The sequence below is a fragment of the Lutra lutra genome, chromosome 5 (assembly GCF_902655055.1).
Source record: "Lutra lutra chromosome 5, mLutLut1.2, whole genome shotgun sequence".
Classification (NCBI taxonomy): Eukaryota; Metazoa; Chordata; class Mammalia; order Carnivora; family Mustelidae; genus Lutra; species Lutra lutra.
Genome location: NC_062282.1, coordinates 46,226,734 through 46,251,067, shown reverse-complemented (window position 1 = coordinate 46,251,067; position 24,334 = coordinate 46,226,734). Strand labels below are relative to the sequence as shown.

At 49.1% G+C, this 24,334-nt stretch overlaps 1 protein-coding gene across 2 annotated transcripts in view; it reads right to left on the bottom strand.

Annotated features, from left to right (window-relative positions):
- GALNT10 (polypeptide N-acetylgalactosaminyltransferase 10) overlaps nucleotides 1–24,124 on the bottom strand; it is a 214,493-nt gene extending 190,369 nt beyond the window's left edge. For both annotated transcript variants that reach the window (XR_007127479.1, XM_047730357.1), the window contains exon 1: nucleotides 23,825–24,124. Coding sequence is in view for 1 of the 2 variants with exons in the window: in XM_047730357.1 (XP_047586313.1) it covers nucleotides 23,825–23,983 (159 nt within the window). In the remaining variant the exon portion in view is untranslated. The remainder of the gene's footprint in view (nucleotides 1–23,824) is intronic.
- Between the last annotated feature and the right edge of the window lie 210 nt (nucleotides 24,125–24,334).

Below are 24,334 nucleotides of genomic sequence, written 5' to 3'. Positions count from 1 at the left end.
AATGAGGGCCAGAAGAGGGTCCCAGCTACTCTGAAGGATGCCAGTTCTATGTTCTATGAAAGGGTGGTAGGTTTTCAGTGAGTCAAGTCTTTGATTACTAAGTTGCATTTTATTATTATAAATTTTAACTTTTCGAATCAATAACATGTCCTTAGTATAAAGTCAACTAATGAGAACAATGCGGCTGTTCTGATCAACATAATTTGACCTCAGGAGAGAGACAAAACATCTTACAGCTCACCTCTGCCTCAAAGTACAGTTTCCCTATTCTACTTTAGTTACTCGGTGTTGAGAAAACATTTGTGATGTAATGAATAGTAAATATATTTGATGAATAAGCAGATGTATTTTTTTTTTTTTTAAACACAGCCTACTCTGCAATGTTGGAACACTCTTCAATTAAACAGATACTGGAAGAGTAAGTTGGTGACCTCTGACATGTAAAAACGTAGTCCATAACACATATAAGTGATTTAAAAATTTTATGACAGCTTAACAAGAGTCCACACAACGTGAACAAATGTTTCCAGAATCCCTGAAGCACCCAGGCAGACCTCCACAGGGGGTCTGTAAAGTGTTCCCGGCACGGCGTCTGAGGTCCTCCCAGCCCTGGGCCCCCCTCCTCACGCCCAGTGTTCCATCTCGAACAGGAAGGAATGAACTCCCCAGGGACAGGAGCAGGCCTGAAGGAAACAGGTTTTCCACCAAGGGATTCCCCCAGCCCCCTCTTTCAGAAGGGAGAGTGAGGAGGGGAAGGAGAGCGGTAACACTGCTGTCAGACTACCTTCTGAGAGAAATCCGTATCTACCTACAGCTAAAAAAGACCCCACCGGCTGAAAAAGAGAAAGGTGTTCAGATGCACAGAGCTAAGAGGGCCCTGCCAGGTCGTCTTCCTGCTCTGGGGCTCAAGCAGGCTTAGTCCTGATAACTCAATAGCTTCTGGTAGAGAGAATACCAGATCCCCCAAACAAGTAATTCAAATACTTCGGAGACCGGCTAACATACCTCCAGCAGCAATGTGTACAGACGGCAGATCTGCATAATGCATGCCGCGGCACGCTTCTTTTTTAACCGTGACATTATTCTTCTGCTGTCTATCTTACGGAAAAAGAAAATCACTGGTATGTCCTATATCTGCAAGCATTAAAGGGCTGGGATGAGGAGAAAAAAGAGGAGGGAGAGGTAGTGACCTCCCCATCTCTGGAGCTATTCAAGCCAAAGGCTGCCACAGGGAGGATTCCACCCCATGGTGAGCCAGTGTACTAAAAGATTCCTAATATTCCCTTCCAACTCCAACTCTGTTTCTAAAAATATGAGCAACCCTTTTAAAACTAATTTTTAAAAAATCATGTAAGTTATACATACACGCAATCATCTCTCAGTACCAGTACCAGTACCAGTATAATGGCATTTACAAAAGCATTCTTCAAGCATGTACTTTCTCAGCTCATCATCGCCACAGCCCCACAACACAGCAATTATTGTCATTATCCCCATTTTAAAGGTGGGACAAGGCTCTGGATTTAAGTAATTGTTCTGAGGTCAGACAGCTGGAGAGCAGGAATCACTGACAGCTCCAGCCTCCTCTCTGACATTCCTCCTCCTCCTCCTCTTCCCCCAACCTCTCCCCTCTCTGTCTTCCGCTAAGTACAGTTTAACAATGGGAAAATGGAGGAGAGACACTGAGAACGAGCCTCCTATACAGACAACTGACTGAACTCCCTCCCATCACTCTGTGCCACCAGATGATCCAGGGAGGGTTTACGCGTAACCTCCATGGGTAACAAAGATACAGAGATGCGCAGTGACTTTGTAAAAAAAAAAAAAAAAAAAAAAATGTTCATGCATATCCGAATTTTAAAAAGAAAAAAATTAGTCCCTCTTTTAAGTTTAAAAAAGGAAGTGCTCTAATCTAAAGTGAGGAAATGAAAGGAGGAAGATTTTTTTTTTTCTTTTTCAAAGTGGGTTCTGTCATTCCCACGGGTGGTGAGTGAGCGCACACTGCTTCTGAGATCACAGTGAATGAAACATTCGGATGAATCCCATAATGAACTGGTGCAGAAGACAAATGCTAATTCATTAAGAGAAGAAAAAAAGATTAATTTTAAAAGATAAGTCCCCCAAGTTGCTTGTCGGGTTTGAATTTTCAAAAAGAGGACCACCTGGTTCTTGATTTTGTTTAGAGGCTGTTTTGATCCTCAGAATTCAGATCAAAACTGATTTTTCTCAAAAATGTTTTAGCAAAGAGGGTGTGGGTTGCAACGGGTAGGGAGGAGTGACTCCCATCACACGGCCTTTCTGTATTCCAACTGCTTAAGGAACCACCATTTCTCAAAGGGTTAGAAAGAAATGAAGAGGGGTGCCTGGGTGGCTCAGTCGGTTAAGCGGCTGCATTTGACTCAGGTCGTGATTCCAGGGTCCTGGGACTGAGCCCTGCATCGGGCTCCCTGCTCAGCAGAGAGCCTGCTTCTCTCTTCCCTCTGCCTGCTGCTCTGCTTACTTGTGCTCTCTGTCTCTCTGTCATACAAATAAATGAAATCTTAAAAAAAAAAAAAATCAATAAAAAAGAAAGAAATGAAGAGGTCCAAAGCCTTGAGGCTGAGTTTCACAGTTTTCAAAACACTCTTTCTCCATCTTCTTTCTGATGGAGAACCCTGGAGGGGAGGCCCTTGGAGCCCAGAAAGGTCTAGTAGCTGGCTTGAGGACACACAGCACAGACTTACATCCTGACTGATACGCAGTCTGGTGCTCCTTGCTTCCCAACAGGAAAGCATTTCCAAAGAAAGCTGCCAACTCCAGTTTGGCTTCCTAAAACCCAGTCTGGCCATCGCCTAGGCCCATGCAGAGGAGGGAATGAGCATGTGTCTCCCGAAGCATTCACAACCTCATGGAATAAAGTAGAAACTGAAAACGGCAGCATCAGTCACTGAAGACCCACTGGCATGTTCAGCCTAGTCAAATTATTTTTCTTTGCAAATCTGTAATCCCTACACACGAAGTTGGGGGGCGGCTGAGTTACCACTTGCTTCTCGCCCTTTATAACAAAGCAACGCAAAGAACTTGAGGCCAGCACACTGTGTGTTTGACTCTGCACTGATGACAACAGCAGTAGGAGCTAATGCTTACTGCCTGCCAGGCACTGCACTGGGGACATGAAACAGTGTCATCTGCACATTACAGATGAGGTAAACGACACAGTGAGGTTCAAGTCACTTGCTCACGGCTCTAGAGCTCTGAAGCACAGCACCGAATTTAGACCTACCGGCCCTGCAGTCTTCAGCTCTCTGCCACTTTCTAGCTGTGTGATCTTGCGTAAGTTCTTCACGGTCTCTAAACTTTACCTTTGTAATCTGTAAAATGGGGATACTGATAGCAAGCTCATAAGGCAGTTCAAAGCAATAAATGAGATGACATAAGGCATCGGGACTGTCCTACTACACTAATTCCAAGGAATGCTATTCACAGACGGAGCTGCTCTATGAGGCAGTCCTCCTTGGCACAGCACCCATCACGGACGGTGCAAATGCTCCAAGGCTCCCAGCAATATTCATCAGCATTGTACGACAGTGCCAGGAATCAGGGTCAAGAGCCAAGAGGAGCTGCTCATCTGTGAAGGCCCAGCTCAGGTGTTCCAAAGAGCTCTTTTTTACTATCCATTCTGCCTTAGCTTGCCATGGAGTATCTTGGTTCTTATGACCAATTTCAGAGCGTGTCTTACATCCCTAAGCAGATGTAAACTTCTAGAGGGCACTAGTTGATCCATGCCTCGGATCCCTGGAACCACGTCTAGTGCCAAGTGCGCAGTAGGCCCTCACGAACTGTGGTGGTTTTAAAATGCCCACAAGTGGGGTACCTGGGTGGCTCAGTGGGTTGGGCCTCTGCCTTCGGCTCAGGTCATGATCTCAGGGATGGAGCCCCGCATCGGGCTCTCTGCTCATCGGAAGCCTGCTTCCCCCTCTCTCTCTGCCTGCCTCTCTGCCTTACTTGTGATCTCTCACTCTCTGTCAAAGAAATAAATAAAAATCTTAAAAAAAAAATGCCCACAAGTTCTTTCACATTCCTCCCTTCAAGAGGTCTAAGTCTCCTCTCCGTGCAGGTAGGCTGAACGTAGTGGCTCACTTCTAACTAAAAAAACAAAGTGTCCATGACAACGTGCAACTTCTGAGACTAGGTCACAGAAGGAATTGTGACTTCTTGCTCGCTCTCTCACATCCCTCGCTCTGAGGTGAGCTAGCTGCCATGCAATAGCCTCACTCAAGCCTCCCTATGGAGAAGTCGTGGCATTGGGAAACTGAGGCCTCCGACAACAGCCACATCAATGAGCCTTCTTTGAAGCAAATCTCCCCGCCCCAGTCAAGACATTGGATGACTGTGGTGCTGGTCAACACCTTGACTGCAGTCTCATGAGAGACCCACCAAAAGCCATAGCCTTCCAGCTGAGCCTGGGTTCCTAGCCCACAGAAACTGAGAGAATAAATGCTGTGTTAAGCTACCACAGATTTCAGGATTATCTGTTACACAGCAAAACATACCCCAAACGGGAGCCTTGTGGTGGGTTAAACAACAGACAGACAACAGGAAAGTTGCAGTTTTGGGGTAGAAGGAGTAATCCTCATACCTGGATGAGAGCTTCCCTAATATTAGCCACAAGAGAAATGAGACAGAAGACCCAAGATGGGCTGGCTTCACCCACTGAGGCTTCAGCTCAGTAACCACCACAGGGAAATAGAGGAGGAATGCGGACGACTGTAGCTAAGGCTGGCGAAACCCCCTCAAAACATGTGCAGGCCAGCGGCCCAGATGAGGGACCCAGCTCCGGCTGACCCTTCCCCAGTCCCAGCTGACCCTATCCCCAGCCCCAGGACCACACACCAGCTACACAGCCCCCTCAAAGTTCCCCAGAGAAGCCAAGCCCTTTCCTGCCCCTTTGCCTTTCACTTGGGTCTTCCTCCTAGCATCCCTTTTCTCTTTTGTTCATTTATTTCTATTCACTGAATTCTTTAAAATGTTGTGTTGTGGGGGTGTCTGGGTGGCTCAGTCAATTGGGCATCTCGTTTTTGATTGGGGCTCAGGTCATGATCTTGGGTTCGTGAGATCAAGCCCCGTGTCAGGCTCCAGGCTCAGCAGGGAGTCTGCTTGAGAGTCTCTCTCCCTCTCCTTCTACCTCTCCAAGCATGTGTGCTCAATTCTCTCTCTCCTTCTAAAATAAATGAATAAATAAATCTTTAAAAAAAATTAAAATGTCATGTTGTGAAGTAACTTTGAACTTACAGAAAAGGTGCAAGACCAGCGTAATGGATGCCTACATATCTTCTACCCATGTTTGCTATTACTGTCTTCCACATGGTTTAGTATTCTCTCTCCCTCTCCCCCCATCTATCTAAACTCTAATTTTTTTCCTGAAACATTTTGAGAGAAAGCTGGAGCCATGATAACCCCTTACTCCTAAATTCTTTAGGATGCATTTCCTAGAAATAAGGATACCAAAGTCAGGAAATTTACCACTGATACAATACTGCTTTCTCACCGACAGTTCATAATCAAATTCTCCCAATTGTTTCCATAATGCCCTCTACAGCAAATTCCTTTTTTCCTGGTTCAGGATCCAATCCAAGCCTGTCCATTCATTTTCTCCTTGCTCAAATATGCCGTATGCCAGGCATTGTGTAAAGCCTTGGGGATAAAATCATGAGGGGCAAACACAGACATAGCCACTATCCCCACGGCACTTAGCATTTTGTAGGGTGACATATGAATCAAGTAATCACACTAAGTTTGTGTGATCATAAACTAAGACATGTGCTTTAAAGAAAAAAAAGGCCTCAAAAAAAAAAAAAAAAGAAAAGAAAAAGATAAAGAAAGAAAGGCCTCATTGGGGATGAGGGCTGGGGAATGGGGGCAAAGATGGGGCAAAGGCTCTCATGAGGTTGACCCCTGAGCTGAGATCTGAAGGGTGAGGTAGTGTTAACTGAGCCATTTGTGCACGTGTGTGTGTGTGTGTGTGTGTGTGTATCTGGAGGGGCAGGGCAACTAAAGAATGCTCCATGCAGCAAGATGGTTTGTTCAAGGTCAGCATGAATGGTGGCGGCGGGGGGGGTGGGGGGGTGGACGGACGGTAGTGTAGGGAGGGAGGGGGCCTGGAGTACAGTTGAGTCTTTATCTTAGCCAGTGGCATAATGTACATTTTCCAAAAAGACCACTCTGACAGCTGTGCGGAGAAAGGTGATGAAAAGAACACAAGGAAACAATCCTTTAGCCTTGAGTTCAGAATCTAAAAGCCTTTTTTTTTTTTTTTTTTAATATTCATCTATTGGGGCAGAGTGCACAAACAGGGGGAGGGCCAGAAGGCAGAGAGGAGGAGACCAGCAGACTCCCTGCCAAGTGGGAAGCCCAACACGGGGCCCAATCCCAGGACCCTGAGATCATGACATGAGCTAAAACCAAGAGTCATATGCTCAACCAACCAAGCCACCCAGGTGCCCCCAAAAGCTCTGTTTTATAACTTTTTTTATAACTCAGTGACAAAACCTGGCCTGAATGCACATGAAGCCACTTATAGTCTTTACTTATCACTTAGTGTGAATATCCTTATATTTTTGCCACAGGAAAAAGTGTGTTATGATTATGGGGACCTACCAGAGGTCCTACTGGGGCTATCAACAATACAGTGTATGCGCTGTATCAACTTTCCTAAATCAGAAAGACTCCTGTGCCACTGAGCAGCTCATTGCCTCTAAACCACAAATCCTCCTTCACCGACTGCTGTGTGAAAAGGGATCTGGGCCCTTTACACCTTTTTCCCTCGCCAGATAATATGATATTAATAGTAATGACAGTGACCAGTAGAAGATGCTGGAGAGACACTGCAGGAGGAAGGGTTCTCCTGTTTCTCTGTTTTTCATCCTGGTTCTGATGTATTTGCCAGGCAGGCAGCACGATGACTCTGTCACCAGCTGGACCCCAGGACCTGATCTTGCCGCTCACATGCTTGTACACACCAGCCTTTGTCCTACATTTTTCCTTAAGCTCTTTTTTTCCAGCTTATCTCCTATTTCAGGCAAAAGACCCAAGGGGTATAGCATCTCGTGATGGAAACCAAAACACGCTGCAAGCAGTGATGACCATCCAACAGAGCTCTGGAGGCCCACACCACCCAGACCCATTTTAGCTCCCCTTCTGACTCATGCCTGAGTGGATGGACCACAGAGTGACCCATGGAGTGACTGACCACCGCCTTTACCTCATTATACTAAAATCTTCCCCGAGGAGGAGCACAAGCCTCATTTCCATAACATTCAATGTATATAAAGCCTGTTTCCTTAAGGTGTATCTGCAACCTTGCGCCCACCTCTACATATGATGAATATTCATCCTAACCCTAAACGAAAGGAACCCATTCGTCCATGCTCACGGAGTCACAGCTTTGGAAGTTATTCCTCAGGATCTCCTTATCTGCCACAAATAAAGTTTCCTTTGTGCGACAACTCCCCCTGGTACAGTTTCCCATCTGTGACTCACCAGAGAGCAAACTCACGTTCAGTTACAACTTCTCTAGCACGGGACTAGAGCAGCAGGCCCAACCTGCCCATTGTCCCACTGCAGTGACCGACAGCACCAAGCAGCTCCCCCTCCACACCCGCTCCCATGTGCCATGCTGCAGTACCCCAGCACAGCTCACTGATGTGGCACCACGACTGCTTCTCTGCCACTCGGTCAGCACACCTGTGCCCTTCCAAGCAAAGCCAAGATCACAGCCTGGGGGCCTCTTCTGGGAGTGCTCTATCTCAGCCCCAAGCTGGGGAGATCTTCCTTAGAAACTCTGTCTCAACAGGAGTGGGGGGGAGCCCTACCCATAGAGGCTGCCCCTCTCTCTGCTACTCTCATGTTCTTTAGAATATACTTAGAGCGCTCTTTACTTCATGATAGCCAATCCTTCATTATTGCAATTTCTTGTCATAGGTGATGATTTTTATATGAAATTTTCTGTGTTTAGATTACTGGGTGGTTTCTCTCTCCTGACTGGACCCTGACTAACATAATTCCAAAACCTAAACTGTGCCTCATATAGAGGGTCTGGGCGAAGGGATTCTGGGCCTAAAAGAACATCAGCATCCATGGACCACTTCTAATACACCAGGCATTATTCCGTGTGCTTTGTGTACGTGAACTGGTAATTATCTCCTGAGGTAGGGACTATTATGGTGATCATTTTAGTTTTTAGTTTTTAGTTTTTTAGATTTTTATTTATTTATTTGACAGACAGAGATTACAAGTAGGCAGAGAGGTAGGCAGAGAGAGACGAGGAAGCAGGCTCCCTGCTGAGCAGAGAGCCTGATGCAAGCCTCGATCCCAGGACCCTGGATCATGACCTGAGCTGAAGGCAGAGGCTTTAACCCACTGAGCCACCCAGGCGCCCCTATGGTGATCATTTTAAAACAGAGGACACCAAAGGATTCAGTAAGTTCTGAAGTCAAAAAACTAGTGAAAGGGCAGAGCTGGGATTCAAGTCCACGCAAACCTGCAGCCTTATAAGCTTGGAAGTGAGCTAGGTTGGGGGCAAGGAGAGCGGGGGCAGTCGGGAGATCCCCCTAAAGCCTACCGTGCATCCTCTGCCATGCTCTCGGGGCCCCATGGCCACTTCGCCGGCTGCTTGCATCCCACTGCTCGGGAACTATCTGCCTAGTGGTCCACCAGGTCCTCAAGGACACACCCCAAATCTTTTCCTCCTGGACTGTCAAGTGCTCAGCAGAAAGCCAGTCTGGGCATGTTCAGTATTCAGTCAAAATCTGCTGGATAAATGACATGTTGAATGAAGCAGAACCACAGACCCAAACACTGGCTAAACAACAGGCTGAGCCTTCTGAGTCATGTCCCATGGCTGAAGTGCACTGGCCTCATGAATCCTGTCCTGGGAGCTCCTCTATGTCATCTGGCCTCACATGCAGCCATCTGACAGTGATTGACAAAATGATCTCCTGGATCTTCTCCAACTCCTGGACCCGTCAGAAAGCAAATCTGGTCACAAGACTTCTCTGCCCAATACCCTTCAGGTCCCTGGGAACCACAAGGCAGAGTCCAGTCTGTGAACTTGGCCCTACCTACATTCCAGCTTCTCCCAAGTCCCCTCCTGGCTTTATTCTCTAGGGGCCAGCAACACTGAACTTGGAAGGCCCTGCATATTCCATGCTGTTTTCCCCACTCTGGGCTTTTGACTGTGCTGTCCCTTCTGCTGAAAATGCCTGCACTCCCCACTACACAGCTAACCCTTTCCCTGCCTGGCTAAGTCATCCCACTCACCTTCAAAGGTCTAGGTGATGATTCCCTCCTTTAAGAAACCTTTCCTTGCTCCACCCATCCAGCCCACCTGGGTTTATCTGCTCTCCTGTGTGCTCATGTAGAACCCACACCTACAGTCACCAGAAGGAGATCCTACTATTCTGAATGACCTGCTGGGTGTATGGAGTCAAGGTTAGTGGTAAGGCTCAGGACCCTGCAGGCCAATCCCATTTCCATCAGTGACCAACCTGTGACCTTGGGTGCAACATTTCCTCTTGCTGGTGCTTAGTGCCCTCATCTATAACATGGGGCTACTACAGTGTGTACCTTTGGGTTGCTATGAAGATTAAGAACAGCCATTTATATAAAGTGCTTCACACTGTGCCTGGCAAAAGTAGCCTGTGTGGTATAGTTTGTATTATGAGTATCTGATGCCCAGAGCTGCAGGTTACACCTCTTCATGTCCTCACTACCTGGTATGGTGTCTGGACCACTGCAGGGTATAATGCACAAATGAACGGACTCATTCTGCCTCCACTTGTATATCCCCCAAACTGGCCTGCAGCCCCCAGTGATTCCCACACTGCCATATTCACCCTTCTGATCTGGCCCCTCTGCTCAGATCGACTTTTGTGTAAAAACTGTCCATGGCGGGGGGGTTGGGGGTCCTGGTTGGCTCAGATGTTAAGCCTATGCCTTTGGCTCAGGTCATGATCCCAGGGTCCTGGGATTGAGCCCCACATTGGGTTCCCTGCTCAGCAGGAAGCCTGCTTCTCCCTCTCCCCCTGTTTGTGTTCTCTCTCTCGCTGTCTGTCTCTCTCTCTCTCTGTCAAATAAATAAATAAATAATCTTTTAAAAAGGAAAAAAAAACCACAAAACTGTCCATGGCTTCCCTACTTCCAGAAGTCCAGCCTGCCCAGCCTCCCAGCCTCCCACCAGAGCTCTGGCCCTACCTCCCTACAGCTACTTAACAGACATCTGAAAGTTCAGTGACTTTGGCTTACTCCTGTTCTTAGAATGGGCTCCCTGCTTTCTGCTACCTGAGAGGCCTCAATCGTTCCCCAGGGCCACCTTAAAAGTCACCACTTTCCAGATGTCCTCAACCTATGCGATCTGCTCCCCCACCCAGGGTATCTCACAACACCGGGCTGACCCCTCCTTTAGTACTAAGTATGCCCTGCCTTGTGCATACATCACTGAGAACCTGTCCAGGGCCCTCTGAAGGCAGGGGCTGTTTTCTATACTTAACACATAGTAGGCCCCCAAATCAATTAAGCTGGGACCCAAAACAAAAAGAAATGACTGAAATCATTATACCTGAAACTCAGAAAAAGAAAGATAATACAGTTAAATGAAAGGCAGTATGCACCAAGTATTTACTCATTGGTATTCCAGGCTAATAGCTAAGTTAAAGAATTTTTTAAAAAGAGGCTGATCTGTTAATAAGGAGAGTGGCATTAAAGAATACATACATGCAGGATAATATGCTAATCCTCCATAGGAAAAGAGGATTTTTCCACGAATTAAAAAGGAATCCAAGTAGCTGGAAGAGATTATGACAATTATGCCTGCCTTACAGAGTGTTTTATCCACCTCTACCCGAACACAACACACCAACACACTCATGCACATCTATGAAACAATCTGATGAGAAAATGGGAAACGGTCCAAGCATGTGTGTCTTAGGGCTACCATAAAAAAGCACCACCAAGCAGGCGGCTTAAAACAACAGAAACATATTGTTCCGGTGTTCTGGAGGGTACAAGTTCAAAATCAAGGTGATGGCAGAGCCATGCTCCCTCCAAAGCCTCTGGAGGACGCACCTGTGCCTCTCTTAGCTGCTGGGGGCACCAGGCATTCCTGGGTTTGCAAGCAGTATCACCCTGGTCTCCGCCTCAGTCTCCCCATGGTCCTGTCCCTCGAAGTGTCTCCGCTATTGTAAGGACCCGGGTCAATCATATGGGATTGAGGCCCCACCTACTCGAGCATGACCTCATCTGAACTAATTACATCTGCAACAACCCTATTTCCATATAAGGCGACATTCTGAGGTACGGGGGTTAGGACTGCAACGTATCTTTTTAGGGCATATGATTCAACCCATAACATTGCATTCATCCACTTAATGGTAGATGGGGTCCTGGGAGAAGGACCTCACCACCCCTAGGGTCACATAGCATCTAAACACATTTGTTTCACTGGGAAGAGACTAGAACATGGGTTAGCAAACCATGATGTGCCAAATCCAGTCTGCAGCCTGTTTTTGCAAATAAAGTTTTATTGGAACCCAGCAGAGTTGTTCATTAATGTATTATCTCTGGCTGCTTTCACACTACAACGACAGAGTTGAGAAGTCGCCGCAGAGACCATATGGCCCACGAAGCCTAACATATTCTCTGGACTGAAAGAATACATAACATACACTGGCCAAGTTTGGAGATGGACCTTCTAGAAACAGGAGGAAGCCCAGGCCCACATGGCAGCTCTCTTCGATCCTTTCTCTCCAGCTGGAACCTCACCCAACGGGCTGTCCTACTGGGAAAGCTCCTTCAACATTACTTTCCTCTGCCTAGAGAAACAGCAAAACATAGCATATAAAATTCATGCCGCTAAAGCTAGACAAATTAAATTCTATAAGCATTTCCAAGAGATAGATATTAATTCTAACTGGAAAGATCAGGGAAGACTTTCTGGGAAAGGAAAGATTTGAGAAGAAAGATAGTGGGCACTCAAGAAATCCTCTAAGCCTCCCTGAGCCATAGCAGATTACCTAAGACTCTGCTGAGCTAAAAGAGTGAGTTTCCTCTCACTGAAGGTGTTCAAGCCAAAGACGGCTGACCTCCTGGCAAGGATGAGGCTGGGGGAGATGGGGCAAGATGAAAGACAGCCCCTTGGAATTATGGATTCTTCAGTCTCATCTCTTATCACTTGCTGGGCTAGACACACACAGCATAGTAACAGCAGGAGACGGAGACTGAGGGAGAGACAGACAGACACAGAGCAGAGAGGGTTGAGGACAGGAGGGGTTGGGAGAAGCATCCTCACTCCCAAAGCAGGAGAGCCCACTGAACCACACAGACAGGAAAGCCATCCCAGCTTCCTTCCCCTTTAACTGCTACAAAGAAGGAGCAAAAGCCTGACAATTAGGGTTAAAACTAATCAAATGTCCCTTCAATACCTCTGGCTTGGCACCTGGCAGCCTTCTTAATGTGCCCCATTGTTCCCTGGCCAGGCCTCCCACTGCCAGGGGAGAGGAAGGGCAGCAGCCCAGCCAGGATCCCAGCTGGGGAGGGAGGCACACTCCGCATATACCCTGCGGACTCCTCATGGAAACCCTGGTGCTCCAGAACAGAGGAGACCGGCCTACCCCAGCAGGAAAGAGAACAGAGCAGACAGCACTATCTGACAAGTGCCCAGAGCAAGGGGCACAAGCAAGTCTAAACACTGACCAGTCCTCTTAGCTGGACTCTTCTGGCAGGCCAGGAACACAATCCCCACTTCACAAAGGAGGAAATGGAGGTCAAGAGAGGTTCCATGACTTGCCATGGTGTCACTAAAGCATGGTAGTTAAGAGCACAGGTTTTAGAGTCAGAAATCTGAGTCACAGTCCCACCACTTGTTTCCCCTGCAGGTCTGGGAAGCTGCTTCAGCTTCCTGGGCATCAGCCTTCCCATCTGCGAAAGGACCACAGTAAGAGCACATACCGTGCTGAAGAACTGAGAAGGGCCGAGTACATGGCATGCACCAAGAACTCAATAAATTAATGATCATTATTGTCACTACTGTGGAGCCAGGGGTCAGAGAGCAAACTCTCAGCTCTGGACCGGCTGCCACACCTTCTGTGCCCAACACCCCATGCCCTACTGCCACACCAGCAGCCACCTGGAACCTCTAAAGGAGGTTCCTGAAGCAGGTGGGGGGAGGGGAGCTGCAGCCACCCTGGCCCCCGGCAAAGGGTCCCGTACTCATAGACACAGGTGGCTGTGTTCAGCTGAACTGCCTCACCCAGTTAGCTCAGAGCCCTCACACAAGCCCTCTCTTTTCCAGAAATGCCCCCAGAGGCCTTTGAGGCCTCCTCAGACAAGGGAATGTAGCATGTACCATTCCTGCTGGGAAGCTGTCTTTCCTCTCCTTTTAGACTCCCAACACTCCAGCAATAACAAGAATGCACGTTCTGGGGTTTCCTGACATGCCAGGAAGCCCAAGGCAGAAAACAATGTGGGCTTTGTGCTCTCATCATTTCTAACAAACCTACAGCAGCCCCTGACGCAGCTGGAGCAAACTTCATCAGACAGGGTAGCCCTCAAATTCAGAATACCTAAAAACACAGAGAAACAAGGTGAATGGTTCTTGGGCTCAGAGCTGGAATATAAATCATCTGGATATAAACTTAAGTGACTTTGTTCAAAAGCCTAAGGTTTATATGTTTCTATTTCCAAGTAACTATCTTCTCCCCCACACCAAAAAGTGCATCAGGCTTAGAGTCAAAAAGGACGAGCCTCCACTTACTGGCTCTGTGACTAGTCACGCACGTCCCTATGCCCTTTGAATCTCAGTTTTCTCTTCTGTAAAGCGGGGTCATAAGCCTTGTTGTGCCTCCCCGGGGACATCAACAGAACAAAGTAGACAAAGGTTAGAAAGGAGGGCTCCCAAACTCACAAACCTCCAGAGGCCAGGCTGGTTATGTGAAAGGGAGAAGAACCGAGGTTTGAGCTGAGGCCTGTCTAGAGCAGGCAACTGTGGCCTAGCTCCAGACACGTTTTGTGACACCAGGCCCAGCAGCAAGACTTTCACATTTTTTCTCAGAAGCCAGAAGTGAGAATTTTTTTTAAATGCGAAATATCCCAGTGTTAAGTAGGGATAACTTTCCAACACTTAAAAATAAAGATGCCCTTGGGGCACCTGGGTGGCTCCACTGGTTAAACGGCTGACTCTTGGTTTCCACTCAGCTCACCATCTCAAGGTCATGAGATCAAGCACCTCTTAGGGCTCTGTGCTCAGTGTGGAGTCTGCTTGAGTCTTTCCCTGCCCTTTCCCTCCCCCTCTGCTCCTCTACCTGCTCTCTCTCTCTCTCAAATAAACAAAATTAAAAAAAAAATTTTTTTTAAATAAAGATGCCCATCCATCTGTGGGCCAACCCTGGGTGAACCATGGAAGACACATGGCTGCGTTTGGCCACAGGCCACCAGTCTGCACCTCCATTAAAGCATACAGGTAAGGCTTAAAAAAAAAAAAAAAAGTACAAAGGTCAAATGAAGTTCTCTGAGGGAGAGAGTCATTAAGGATTATTGTCAATAAAATGACCAGGAATCCTACTACAGATCCCAACGCCCCCAAAATATGATCACAAACTTTTCCCTAGTTATATGCCAGATTTAGAAACTTATTATATCACAAATAGACATGCATATATATTTTTTCCGTCAGCCGCTGACGCGGATCAATACTCAGGAGCAAACATACTAAAATAACAGTGTTCAGCTGAGCACATACAATGTGCTTCAGCAACAGGAATTCTCACATACATTCCCCCACCAGATGTTTCCAACCTGTTCCCTTTAAGAAACCCCCCTCCTCCAAAAGCCCCCACCAGCACCCTCTGCCTCACAGCCAGCCCCTCGGCCCCTCAGAGGAAGCTGGCATCCGTAACTCACGGGAGAGATTCGTACACACACACAATCCCAGTTAACTGGGCTCTTGGGAGGCTGCCCGAGGGAGCAAGTGTGGTCCTGGGGAAGAAGGTAAAGGGAGATTCCCCCATGGTCATAGGGCCAGCAGGTGGCAAGGCAGCAGAAGAAGCCTGGGGCCAGGCGCTCTGCTGGAGTGAGACACCTGGCTGGAATCCTGTTTCCATCTCTTCCTAGCTGTGTGGCCCTGGATATGTCCATGACCCCTCCGCACCTCAGCTTTCTCATCGTTACTGTAATCCTCACGACGCTGTGGAGCAGTGACCACTGTGCTCATTTTAGGATCAGGCTGGAGCTGAAGTCCCGAGTGGGAAACCAAGCAAGCGAGCAAATTCCAGTGGTGGGCCCGGGATCAGAGAAGCTTGTGCCCAGTCCCACACTCCTTCCGGCTCAATGGAGAGATGCATAGGCCTTCCTAATGCCACACCTTCCCAGGGAGGCCCTGGTTCAGTACTCCCCCCAACCCCTACTTCCAGGCACCTCCTCCTTGCCCCCAAGGCAGGAGGGCAGATCACCCATCCCAGAAGGGCAACAGGCCACAGGCATCAGGGAAAACAACAGGAGACACCCAGAGAGTCCTCCTAGCCTGAGGCAGAGGAATTTTCAAAGTGCACCGCCCATCCAGCCCATCCCGGATGCCGGATCCTGGATCCCGGTTCCCCAACCCCAGGCACCTGATAGAGTGCCACGAATAGTAGGCACCACAGAGCCCTCTGGGAGCACTGCTTGCCAACCTGAAAAACTGCAAATAAACACACTCCTCAGGAATACAAGTTCAAAGGCAGTCCCAGAGCGCTCCTCGGGAGAATGGAGTTGGCCCCTGGGGAAGGTGAGCTCTGCCTCCCAGGGGTACTGATGAGTTGAGGATGTGGGCAGAAAGGCGAGAGTTCCAGGATGGACTCTCAACAGAATTTGTTAAATACGCGGATCCTTGGCCCACCCCAGACTGGCCCCATCATGCTCCCTGGGCATGAGCCCTGGAGTCCTCACTAACAGGCTCCCCAGGGACTGCGAAGAACAGCAAAGAACCGTTCTTCAAGGCTAAGCTTCCTGCTCTCAGCCAGAAAGTTACTGAGTACCGGCCATAACATCCACTCCCTCGCTTCTTCAGTCACTCAGCAAATATTTTGGGCAAACAAGAGTGGGTGACTGAGACAGAGTTTAGTCCCTGCCTTCGGGAGCCAACACTCTGGACAGATTAAATAAAAACAATTACACTGCATGACACATTTATGTAAGGGGCTCTGGGCCCTTTTAGGAGACCACCTAACTGCAGGCTGCCCCTGCAGCGGTGAGTGAGGCTTAGGAGCTAGGTGGCAGGGAAGGAGATATAAGAGGCAAGGGAGCAGCGTGGGTGGAGGCTGAGAGACAAGGAACAGCCTGACAGGTGCCAGGAGTGAGCCATAGGAAGTAGCACAAGGCGGTGCGTTTCTGGAAAGTCCTCTAATCTAAGCGGGCAGATGATAAGATCAGTGCTCAGGGGACCTAAGACCAGTGAGCAACTCCTGGGGGCTGGAGTGACCACAAAAGACTTCCTGGGGAGGCCTGGGTGGCTCAGTCAGTTAAGCATCCGACTCTTGATTTCAGCTTGGGTCCTGAGAGCCAGCCCCACAATGGGTGTGGAGCCTGCTTAGGATTCTCCCCTCCCTCTTCCCCTCCCCTCCCCCTTGCACGCAAGCTCTCTCTAAAAAAAACAAAAAACAACAAAAAAAAAAAAACAACTTCCTGGAGGTGGCAAAGAATACTTCCTAGAAGGACGCAGAGGGGCTGGGTTCTTTCCTAGGGTAGGAAGTGGGAAGGTGCCCTCAATAATTGCTTCAGATTCCGAAGAGTGGGGGGAGTGGGGTACAAAGAGCAGCCTGTGCAGACACACCTTCCTTCCCACCCCTGATCAGCAGCAAGACTGCTCAGCTTCCAGCAACAATTCATTCAACCACCGAAAGAACCCCCCCAACACATACATACAGAACACTGTTCCCATTTTCCAGATCAAGAAATCCAGGCACAGAGGTCAAGTGACTTGCCCAAGGATAGGGACCTGAATCAAGAAGTGTAGCTCCCAAACTAGAGCCCTATCTGCTGCCCCAGAGCGGCTCGATCTAGGAGGACTGGGGAGTCCCTCTGCCAATGGGGCTTCAGTGGGGGTTGGGCGAGGGTTCCTCGCAAGGTCACGCCACCACCAACTGACTTCGTGGGTTGCTCCTCAGCCACGGCAGAGGTTCAGTCTTAGAACAGTGGTCTTTCCCATCTGCTCAGACGTCAGGGCTCCCCTAGCAGCCTTGTAGGAACACATGGAAGGGCAGGGTGGGAAACGGGTCCTTTGTCCTGCTTCGGCCCTGGGTCAGAGACCTGTAGGCTCAAACACCAGCTCCACAACCACAGGCTGCATCGGCTACGCATCCTCAGCCAGCACTCACACCTCTGTGAGCCCTGGTTTCCTCGCTCATTCCTGCCTGTTTATAATTGGGAGTATTTAACAAGATGTACAGGTAAAGGGCCTCTTAGTCCACTGCCTAGCAGAGTAAGTGCCAAACACATGGTAGCTGCTATGATGACGATTATTAACCTCATCATTCTCCCTGTCATCTGTACCATCACCATCCTTATTAGTGTCATTTAATGCTGGGGCTTTTATGACCCGAGCAAACAGAAGAAAATCCAGCATCCGAAGCTCAGAATTCTCTCAAAACCAAAGGGAAGGAAAACGTGGGCCTGCTGTTTTCCCTTCCTTCTCCTATCTACACTCAGCAGAGGGCAGCAAACAGGAACCATCCAAAGATAAGAGAGGAAAGAGACACATGGAGAGAAAGCTACACACTCATAAATACACACCCACCCACCACAGCAAGCTGAATTGTTTAGCTTCCTCTAGCTTCCAAAGTATGAACACTCCGCCTCCTCCAGCTAAGAGGGCCAGGCAGAAAAAAAGTCGAAGCTGAAGAGACAGAAGTTCTTTTTCAGCTTGAGAGAAATTTTCAATGAACTGACTTTGAACGTGTGTGTGCGCGCGCACGCACAGGGAGGGTGGGCAGCAGCTCTCTGGACGTCTGGGAGGAGAAGGAAAGCAGCAGCAGAACTCACAGGCAAGACTGAATAAAGACAGCTTTCAACCATACTTTATCTCAGCCCTCTACTCCTCACTGGCGAATCTCCACCTTCCAGCTTTCCTCAGGAGGACAGTGAGGCTCCCAGAGTGAAACATCCCAGCCAAAGGATGGCAGAGCTGGGATGAGAACACAGACCTCCAGACTAAAGGTACAGTGATCAACGCTGAGTCCACAATGGCCGAGAGGTTTTTACCTCAGGGACCAAGCCTGATTCCCCCAGTAGTGACAGCTTGGGACACTAGGTCAGTAGAGGTTCTGGAATGGATACCTGTTGTCTTCATCCCTAGACTGCATTTCCCCTCCTCCCCACAAAAGCACTCGGATTCTTCTCTGGGAACTGTTCTTCCTACAATTCGGATGGCCCGAGCCTCACCCTAGCTCCAGGATGGGTTAAGTCAATCAGCAAAGCTCATGCTCTTGACAAGTGTGAATGGTTCAGAGAGCATATTAGATCTAAATTGGGTAGTTAATACCTAAAGAGATCTTGCTAGCACTTCGAGGGGAAAAAAGTTTCCTCTCTCTTCTAGAGAAGCTACCAGAGGAGACAGACTCTCTCCTCCAGGATCTGGGTATGGATATGAGGTCGGAAAGAGCTACAACCACTTTTTGCTACCATAAGGGCTCAGTCTAGGCCATGAACCTCTAGATCAGACCATATCTGAAGCCATCATGATTACAGGGGATTATATCCCCTTCCTCATTTCAGCCCATTCTGTTACTTACAAGTGACAGAGAATCTGAAATGGATCCTCAGCTCACATGAGCGCCATTTGCCACAGGTGGCAGTAATGATGCCGAAAGCAATGCACCCATTTACTTCCTCAATTTCCCTGTCGGATCCCTTTGCCACCTTAAAATCTGATTCATTTTACTTGCTTTAATGCTATAAAAACTTGGGAAGAAATGTATAAAAATGGATCTGCAAAAAAGCCAGATAAGTTCCAGCCAATAACTGGGCAATAAGTATCACCCTCCGAAACCAGGACAGATGATCTTGACTAATGTGGGATAATGGTAGAGAAGGATCAATTATTAGGATGTGGGGGAGGGAATATTCATGGTGAAATAGAGCAGGAATGTGGAGAAGAACCAGGTTCTGATCTGCACTACCAGCTCTGAGAACAGATTTCCCCTCTCCTGGGCTTCAGTTTCCACACCTACAAAACAAGGAGGCTGACGAGATGACTTCTGAAGCTCCGACACATCTCAATCATTCAGCACACACGTTCTGACCGTCTTCCAAGTACCAAGCCTTGTGCTACGTTCTAGAAGAGGATGTGTTTCCTCCTTCAAGACTTTTCTGGAAGGGGAGGCCTTGATGCACTTGCTGGCCAAAGGAACTCGGGCAGGTACAGGGAACCTCCTCTCCCCACTGCACTGGGCGGGAAGACAGAGGTTCTCTGAGAAGCAAGACTCTTATTTCAGTCTTCCTGGAAGCCAGGATATCTAGATGGGATGCTGAGGGTCAGATATACATAAAATACAGAACCCAGGGCAAACATTATCATGAGCCGCCAGTTTGCCTCGGGGTGTTTTTCAGTGATGGGCTCCTGATGTCATCCTTGTGTAAGAATCAACTGTGTACAAAGTACGATCAGCAAGCTCCCGATGGTTATCTTTGAAACAGGTCTTTGCGTTTTCATTCCTGATTCCCTTATTTGTTATTGTGCCACTGGTGCCAACAGATTAAAGACTGACCATCCTCAGAGTATAAACACATCCCTAAGTAGTAGTGGCTGTGTCACAACCTAGGTACAGAGAGGCCTGTTTTAACATACTTCTACTGTTTGGACCTTTGCAGTATGTGCTTCCAAACAAACTCATGGAGCCCCACGAAGTTCAAGTTGGAAACATCCTAACGGAAGATCTATTCCCTATGTCGCAAATAAATTTCAACATGCCATTAACTTCACTTGGGTAGCAATGTGGAGAAACAGTCTTAAGCCAAGTCCAGGCTTAGTGGGAAAGAGACTAGTGAGCAAGGTCTGCCCTGGCCAGGGGAGGGGAGCACCATTATGATACACATCTACCTTTCCTCTCCTGAATATAAACCTTTACTTCACAGTTGAGAGATCCAAGGCCCAAAGAGGTTAAACCATTTTCCTAAGATCCCATGGGGAGTTCAGGGGCAGGAGAGAGGAACTAGAACCCCAGCCTCTGTTCCCAGGCCTTCCTTAGCTGGGCTCCTGAGGAGTGTACAAACCTAGAATGATAGAAGGAATGCAGGGAGCCAGATTTGCTCAGGGAAACCAACCCAAACCAACCCAGCCCCACTGGCATCAGATTTCAGCTGGGCATGCAGACATACAAGACATTAGCAGGAAAAGGGTCCCAGCCCCTCTGTGGAAAATTAAAGAAATCATTCCAAGGCTACATTTCTATGGTGCTTAACTTTCTGATGGGTAAGGCTCTGCCACCAGGAAGACTAAAAAGGGGTGGGGTGAGAGGCAAGGTATTGATTTCTGGACGTTCTAAGAATAAGGTTCAGCTCTGACACAATGAGAAAAACTCTTAATACTTGAAAATTAAAGTCACTGGTATTCTATTATCCTACCAATTTCCATTCCACAGTCGCTATTATCCAATGAAGTCATTTCTCACAAGAGATTATGGCTCTGAAATGGGGGAGGAGACTACATCACATTTCCTAACATGGGTGTTTAGCAGCTAGTTCCCAGGTCTGGAATGGGAAACAGACTGCAGGATCAAACCAAGGCATTAAACAGACTGGGGCTAGGAATGAGCGGGACCCCTAAATTAAAATGAAGATGGCTCTAGTTAAATTTTAAATAAATCAATAAATAGAGTGAAGATGGCTTCAGGACTGGCTTTTCTTGCTCAGTTTTGCAACTCTCTGAGAAGCCAGCTGTCTGACCAGCTGAATGCTGAAATCCTAAAAGCATTGCGTGTCCTTTATAAATCAGCTGCCCTACCCAGCTCCAGAGCTATACCTAGGATGAGCCAGCAGAACAGTTCTATAGACTTACTTTCTAGCAGACGATAAATGCTCACAACTTGAAACTCTTCATTCTTCAATCCAGGGGAGAAGTCAAGGAGTTAAAGGACTGCTCTAACAGTGGGTATGTTAACCCTCAAGCCCACAGGGAACATATTTTGCATGTGGATAAAGTCCTGTCAGACTTTCCTCCAGAGCCTCTGCAGTCATTTCTCCCCGAAAGAGCAACAAGGTGCTCTGGGATGATGCTCAACAATCACAAGAGTGACAAGATGAGCTCTGAACTGGTCAGCCCTGTCGAAAGGAGCCCTGTGTGCTCAAGATGCCAGATTTCCCAGAGAGCAGGCTGACGTGTTCGGCGCATGTTCCAGCGCCCTGGGATGAGGGACAGAACACCACCACTCTGAGAACTCAGCCTCCTCCCTCAAGGCCAGCTGACATTCAGACAGGGCACTGGGGGCCAAGCCCGGTGCTGTGCATCTGCAGGAGAGTGACACAAAAAGTGGCTGTGTGGAAATTTGGCAGAGTATTCCTGAAGACAGCAGATGAATGCTGAATCCTACAGCACCTAGCAGAGTTTCTCACTGGGGAAACAGCTCCTTTCTGCTACTCCCAGGAAGCAAGGCAGGTTTCTTTAAAGCAAGGATAAGCCATCCATACCCCCCATACCCACCACCACACCCTTTCACGTCTTCTTCCTCCTCCTCGTGATATTCCAGGGCAAAAGAAATGAAAGAGAACTAGACCCTCGCAGATGAGCCTGTCTGTCCATTCCAGTTAAGGGTTCTAAGCAGTGCCCAGCTGTTGCTCCCTGATCTGTTTGCCCAAAAGGCTGCCTTACTCCATCAATTCCCTCTTGCACAAGTGAGTAATTTACTTTGAAAGCTCAAGCCAAACTGGCAGTTAACCTTGACCTTCTCTCTGCACATCTGGGTCTATAGAAAATGAAAATCAGGACGTCTCTGGCATCCACCGCAAATGAAATACGAGGGCTTTCTTCAGGCAGAGGCAGAATGTCAGGAGCTATTTCAGAACTGGTTACAGCTATTCTAAAGGAGAACTAGTGCTCAGGCAGGACACTCCCCACCTTGACCTGGGGCTGTGTCCAGTATGGAGCCCCCACTGCTAGGGATGCTACAAGGGACCCCAGCCCTCAGGAAAGGCACAAGTGGCCACTGTACTCCTCATTGATTCACTGATGGTATCATAATGCTGGACCTGGACCAATTACCACATTTTAAGGATGGAGAAAGGGAGGTTCAGAGCGGGAGATGAGAGGACAAACACATCAAGTTACAGGTAGTGCTAAGACAGAACCCTGACCTCTGGCCCCTGATCCTGGGACAGGGTAAGAACAGAAGAAAAATTTCATGAAGGAAAAACTCATATGCATACAGAATTTAAGGGAAAGAGGTCTGTCTCTCAGGGTTTGAACCAGGGGTTTAGTGAAGGAGTTGAAGGAGCTTAATATCCAAACAATGAGATCTACCAGAAAGATCACCAAGGCCCTCCAGGACGGTTTGCAACAACTCCCAGAGTGACAGGCTGTACTCATATTGGCCAGCCGTGTGGCAAGCAGCCTTCCCACTGTGCTCAAGATGCCAGGCTGCCCAGGCAGCAGCCTGATACCAGGAAGAGAGAGAAAACCATCAACCTCAAAAGTCAGTTTCTTCCCTCATCCTGCCAACAATCAGTCAAGTTTGACCCCAATGGACAAATTATCCACTTCCCATGGGACCAAGAAATACCCTAAGAAAACCTGAAATGTCCCACTGCGTGGAACAGTTCGACTGAGCCAGGAGCTGGGAAGGCAGGAGTGCTCTGACAGAGCTTTCTGCTAGGAGTCTGTATCTATGTGTGACACCACACACACACACACACACACACACACACACACACGTGGGTGAGTTCAGAAGCCGGAACGATTAAGATCCTAGTCTTGGCTGCAAGAAACAACGCACCTAATCAAATTGGACAAGTTCAAAAGGGATCATGGGTACTCTGCAAAGGGACACGGAAGGCACCTGATGTTCCATCCTCAGGTCACACGGCGCACAAATAGCCTCTGGGAAATTTTGGGGGTCCCTCCACCAGAACTCCCACTTCTGGACTCCCAGAAGGTCAAAGGCAGGAGGTCCCTCAAGAACCAAGAGCTTCCTCCCTCCCCCTAGACCTGAAGCTCCAAGGGGAGCATGATTTTTGTACCCTCCAAGGCACCCACAGGTCTGGGAAAAAGGGAGGGAGAGGGAGAGGAGAGGGGAGGGTAAACAAATGGGGAGAGGAGGGAGGCCAGGTGTCCCATTGCGCAGATGGGAAAATAGGAAAGGGGCTGACCAGAGGAGGCAATCTTGGATCAGCAGGTGGGGGCAAAAGCAGAAAAGACCTGGACACTAAATAGAAGGACCGGAAGCTCCTGAAGAAGGAGTCACCCTGGGGTACAGGAATGCAGACAGGACTCTACAAAAGCAAGAGATGCTGGGAGGAAAGGGGATACCAGACAGGGACAGAAAGGAGGATGGTAACCTAAGGTAAGAAACAGACCTTCCAGACTGAGCAACAGGAGTGTCGGTTTCTAGTTCTGACTCTGCCTCTGGATGACGCGGGGGCCCTGGACAAATCCTGTCCTTCTCTGAGCCTCAATGTTCCCAATCCCCAAAATGGGAAGAACCGAAGAACCGAAGAGTCTCAGGGGCTGACACTAAGGAGGCAGAATAGGAAAGGTGGAGGAAGGAACCGAAGGCTCCAGGTGAATACGGGGAGAGAGTATTCCCACCCCCCACAGCAACGGGGGGCTCACCAGTCCGGCCGCCGGGACCACCGCCGCCCCCGATCCACCGGGGGTGCCGTCGGGCTGCCGCTCGCGGTACAGCGCCCAGAGCCCCACGTTGGGCAGAAGGACCAGGGCCGCCAGCACCAGCGCCACCGCCTGCAGAAGCCGCTTCTCCTTCCGCCTCATCAGGGCCGGTCAGCCCCGCCGCGCCCCGCCGGCCCCGCCGCACGGCCCCCGGCTCCGCGCGTCCGCCCGTCCGCCCGGCGGCGGCAGCAGCTCGGGCAAGGAGAAGCTGCCGCGGCGCCGGCCCCGCTCCAACTCCGCGGCACTTCCGCCGCTCGCCGGCCGGGGAGCCGGCCTCTGCCACCGCGTCGCCGCCACGGGGGAGGATGTCGCCGCCGCCGCCGCCGCCGCCCCTGAACCGGCCGAGCCGCGCGCCCCGCACCGCCCCCCTCCAGCTCCGCGGCTGAACTTTGGGCGCCGCGGGCCCCGGCCTCGTCGCGGCTCTTCCCCGCCCGCCCTGGCGCGGCGGGGGCC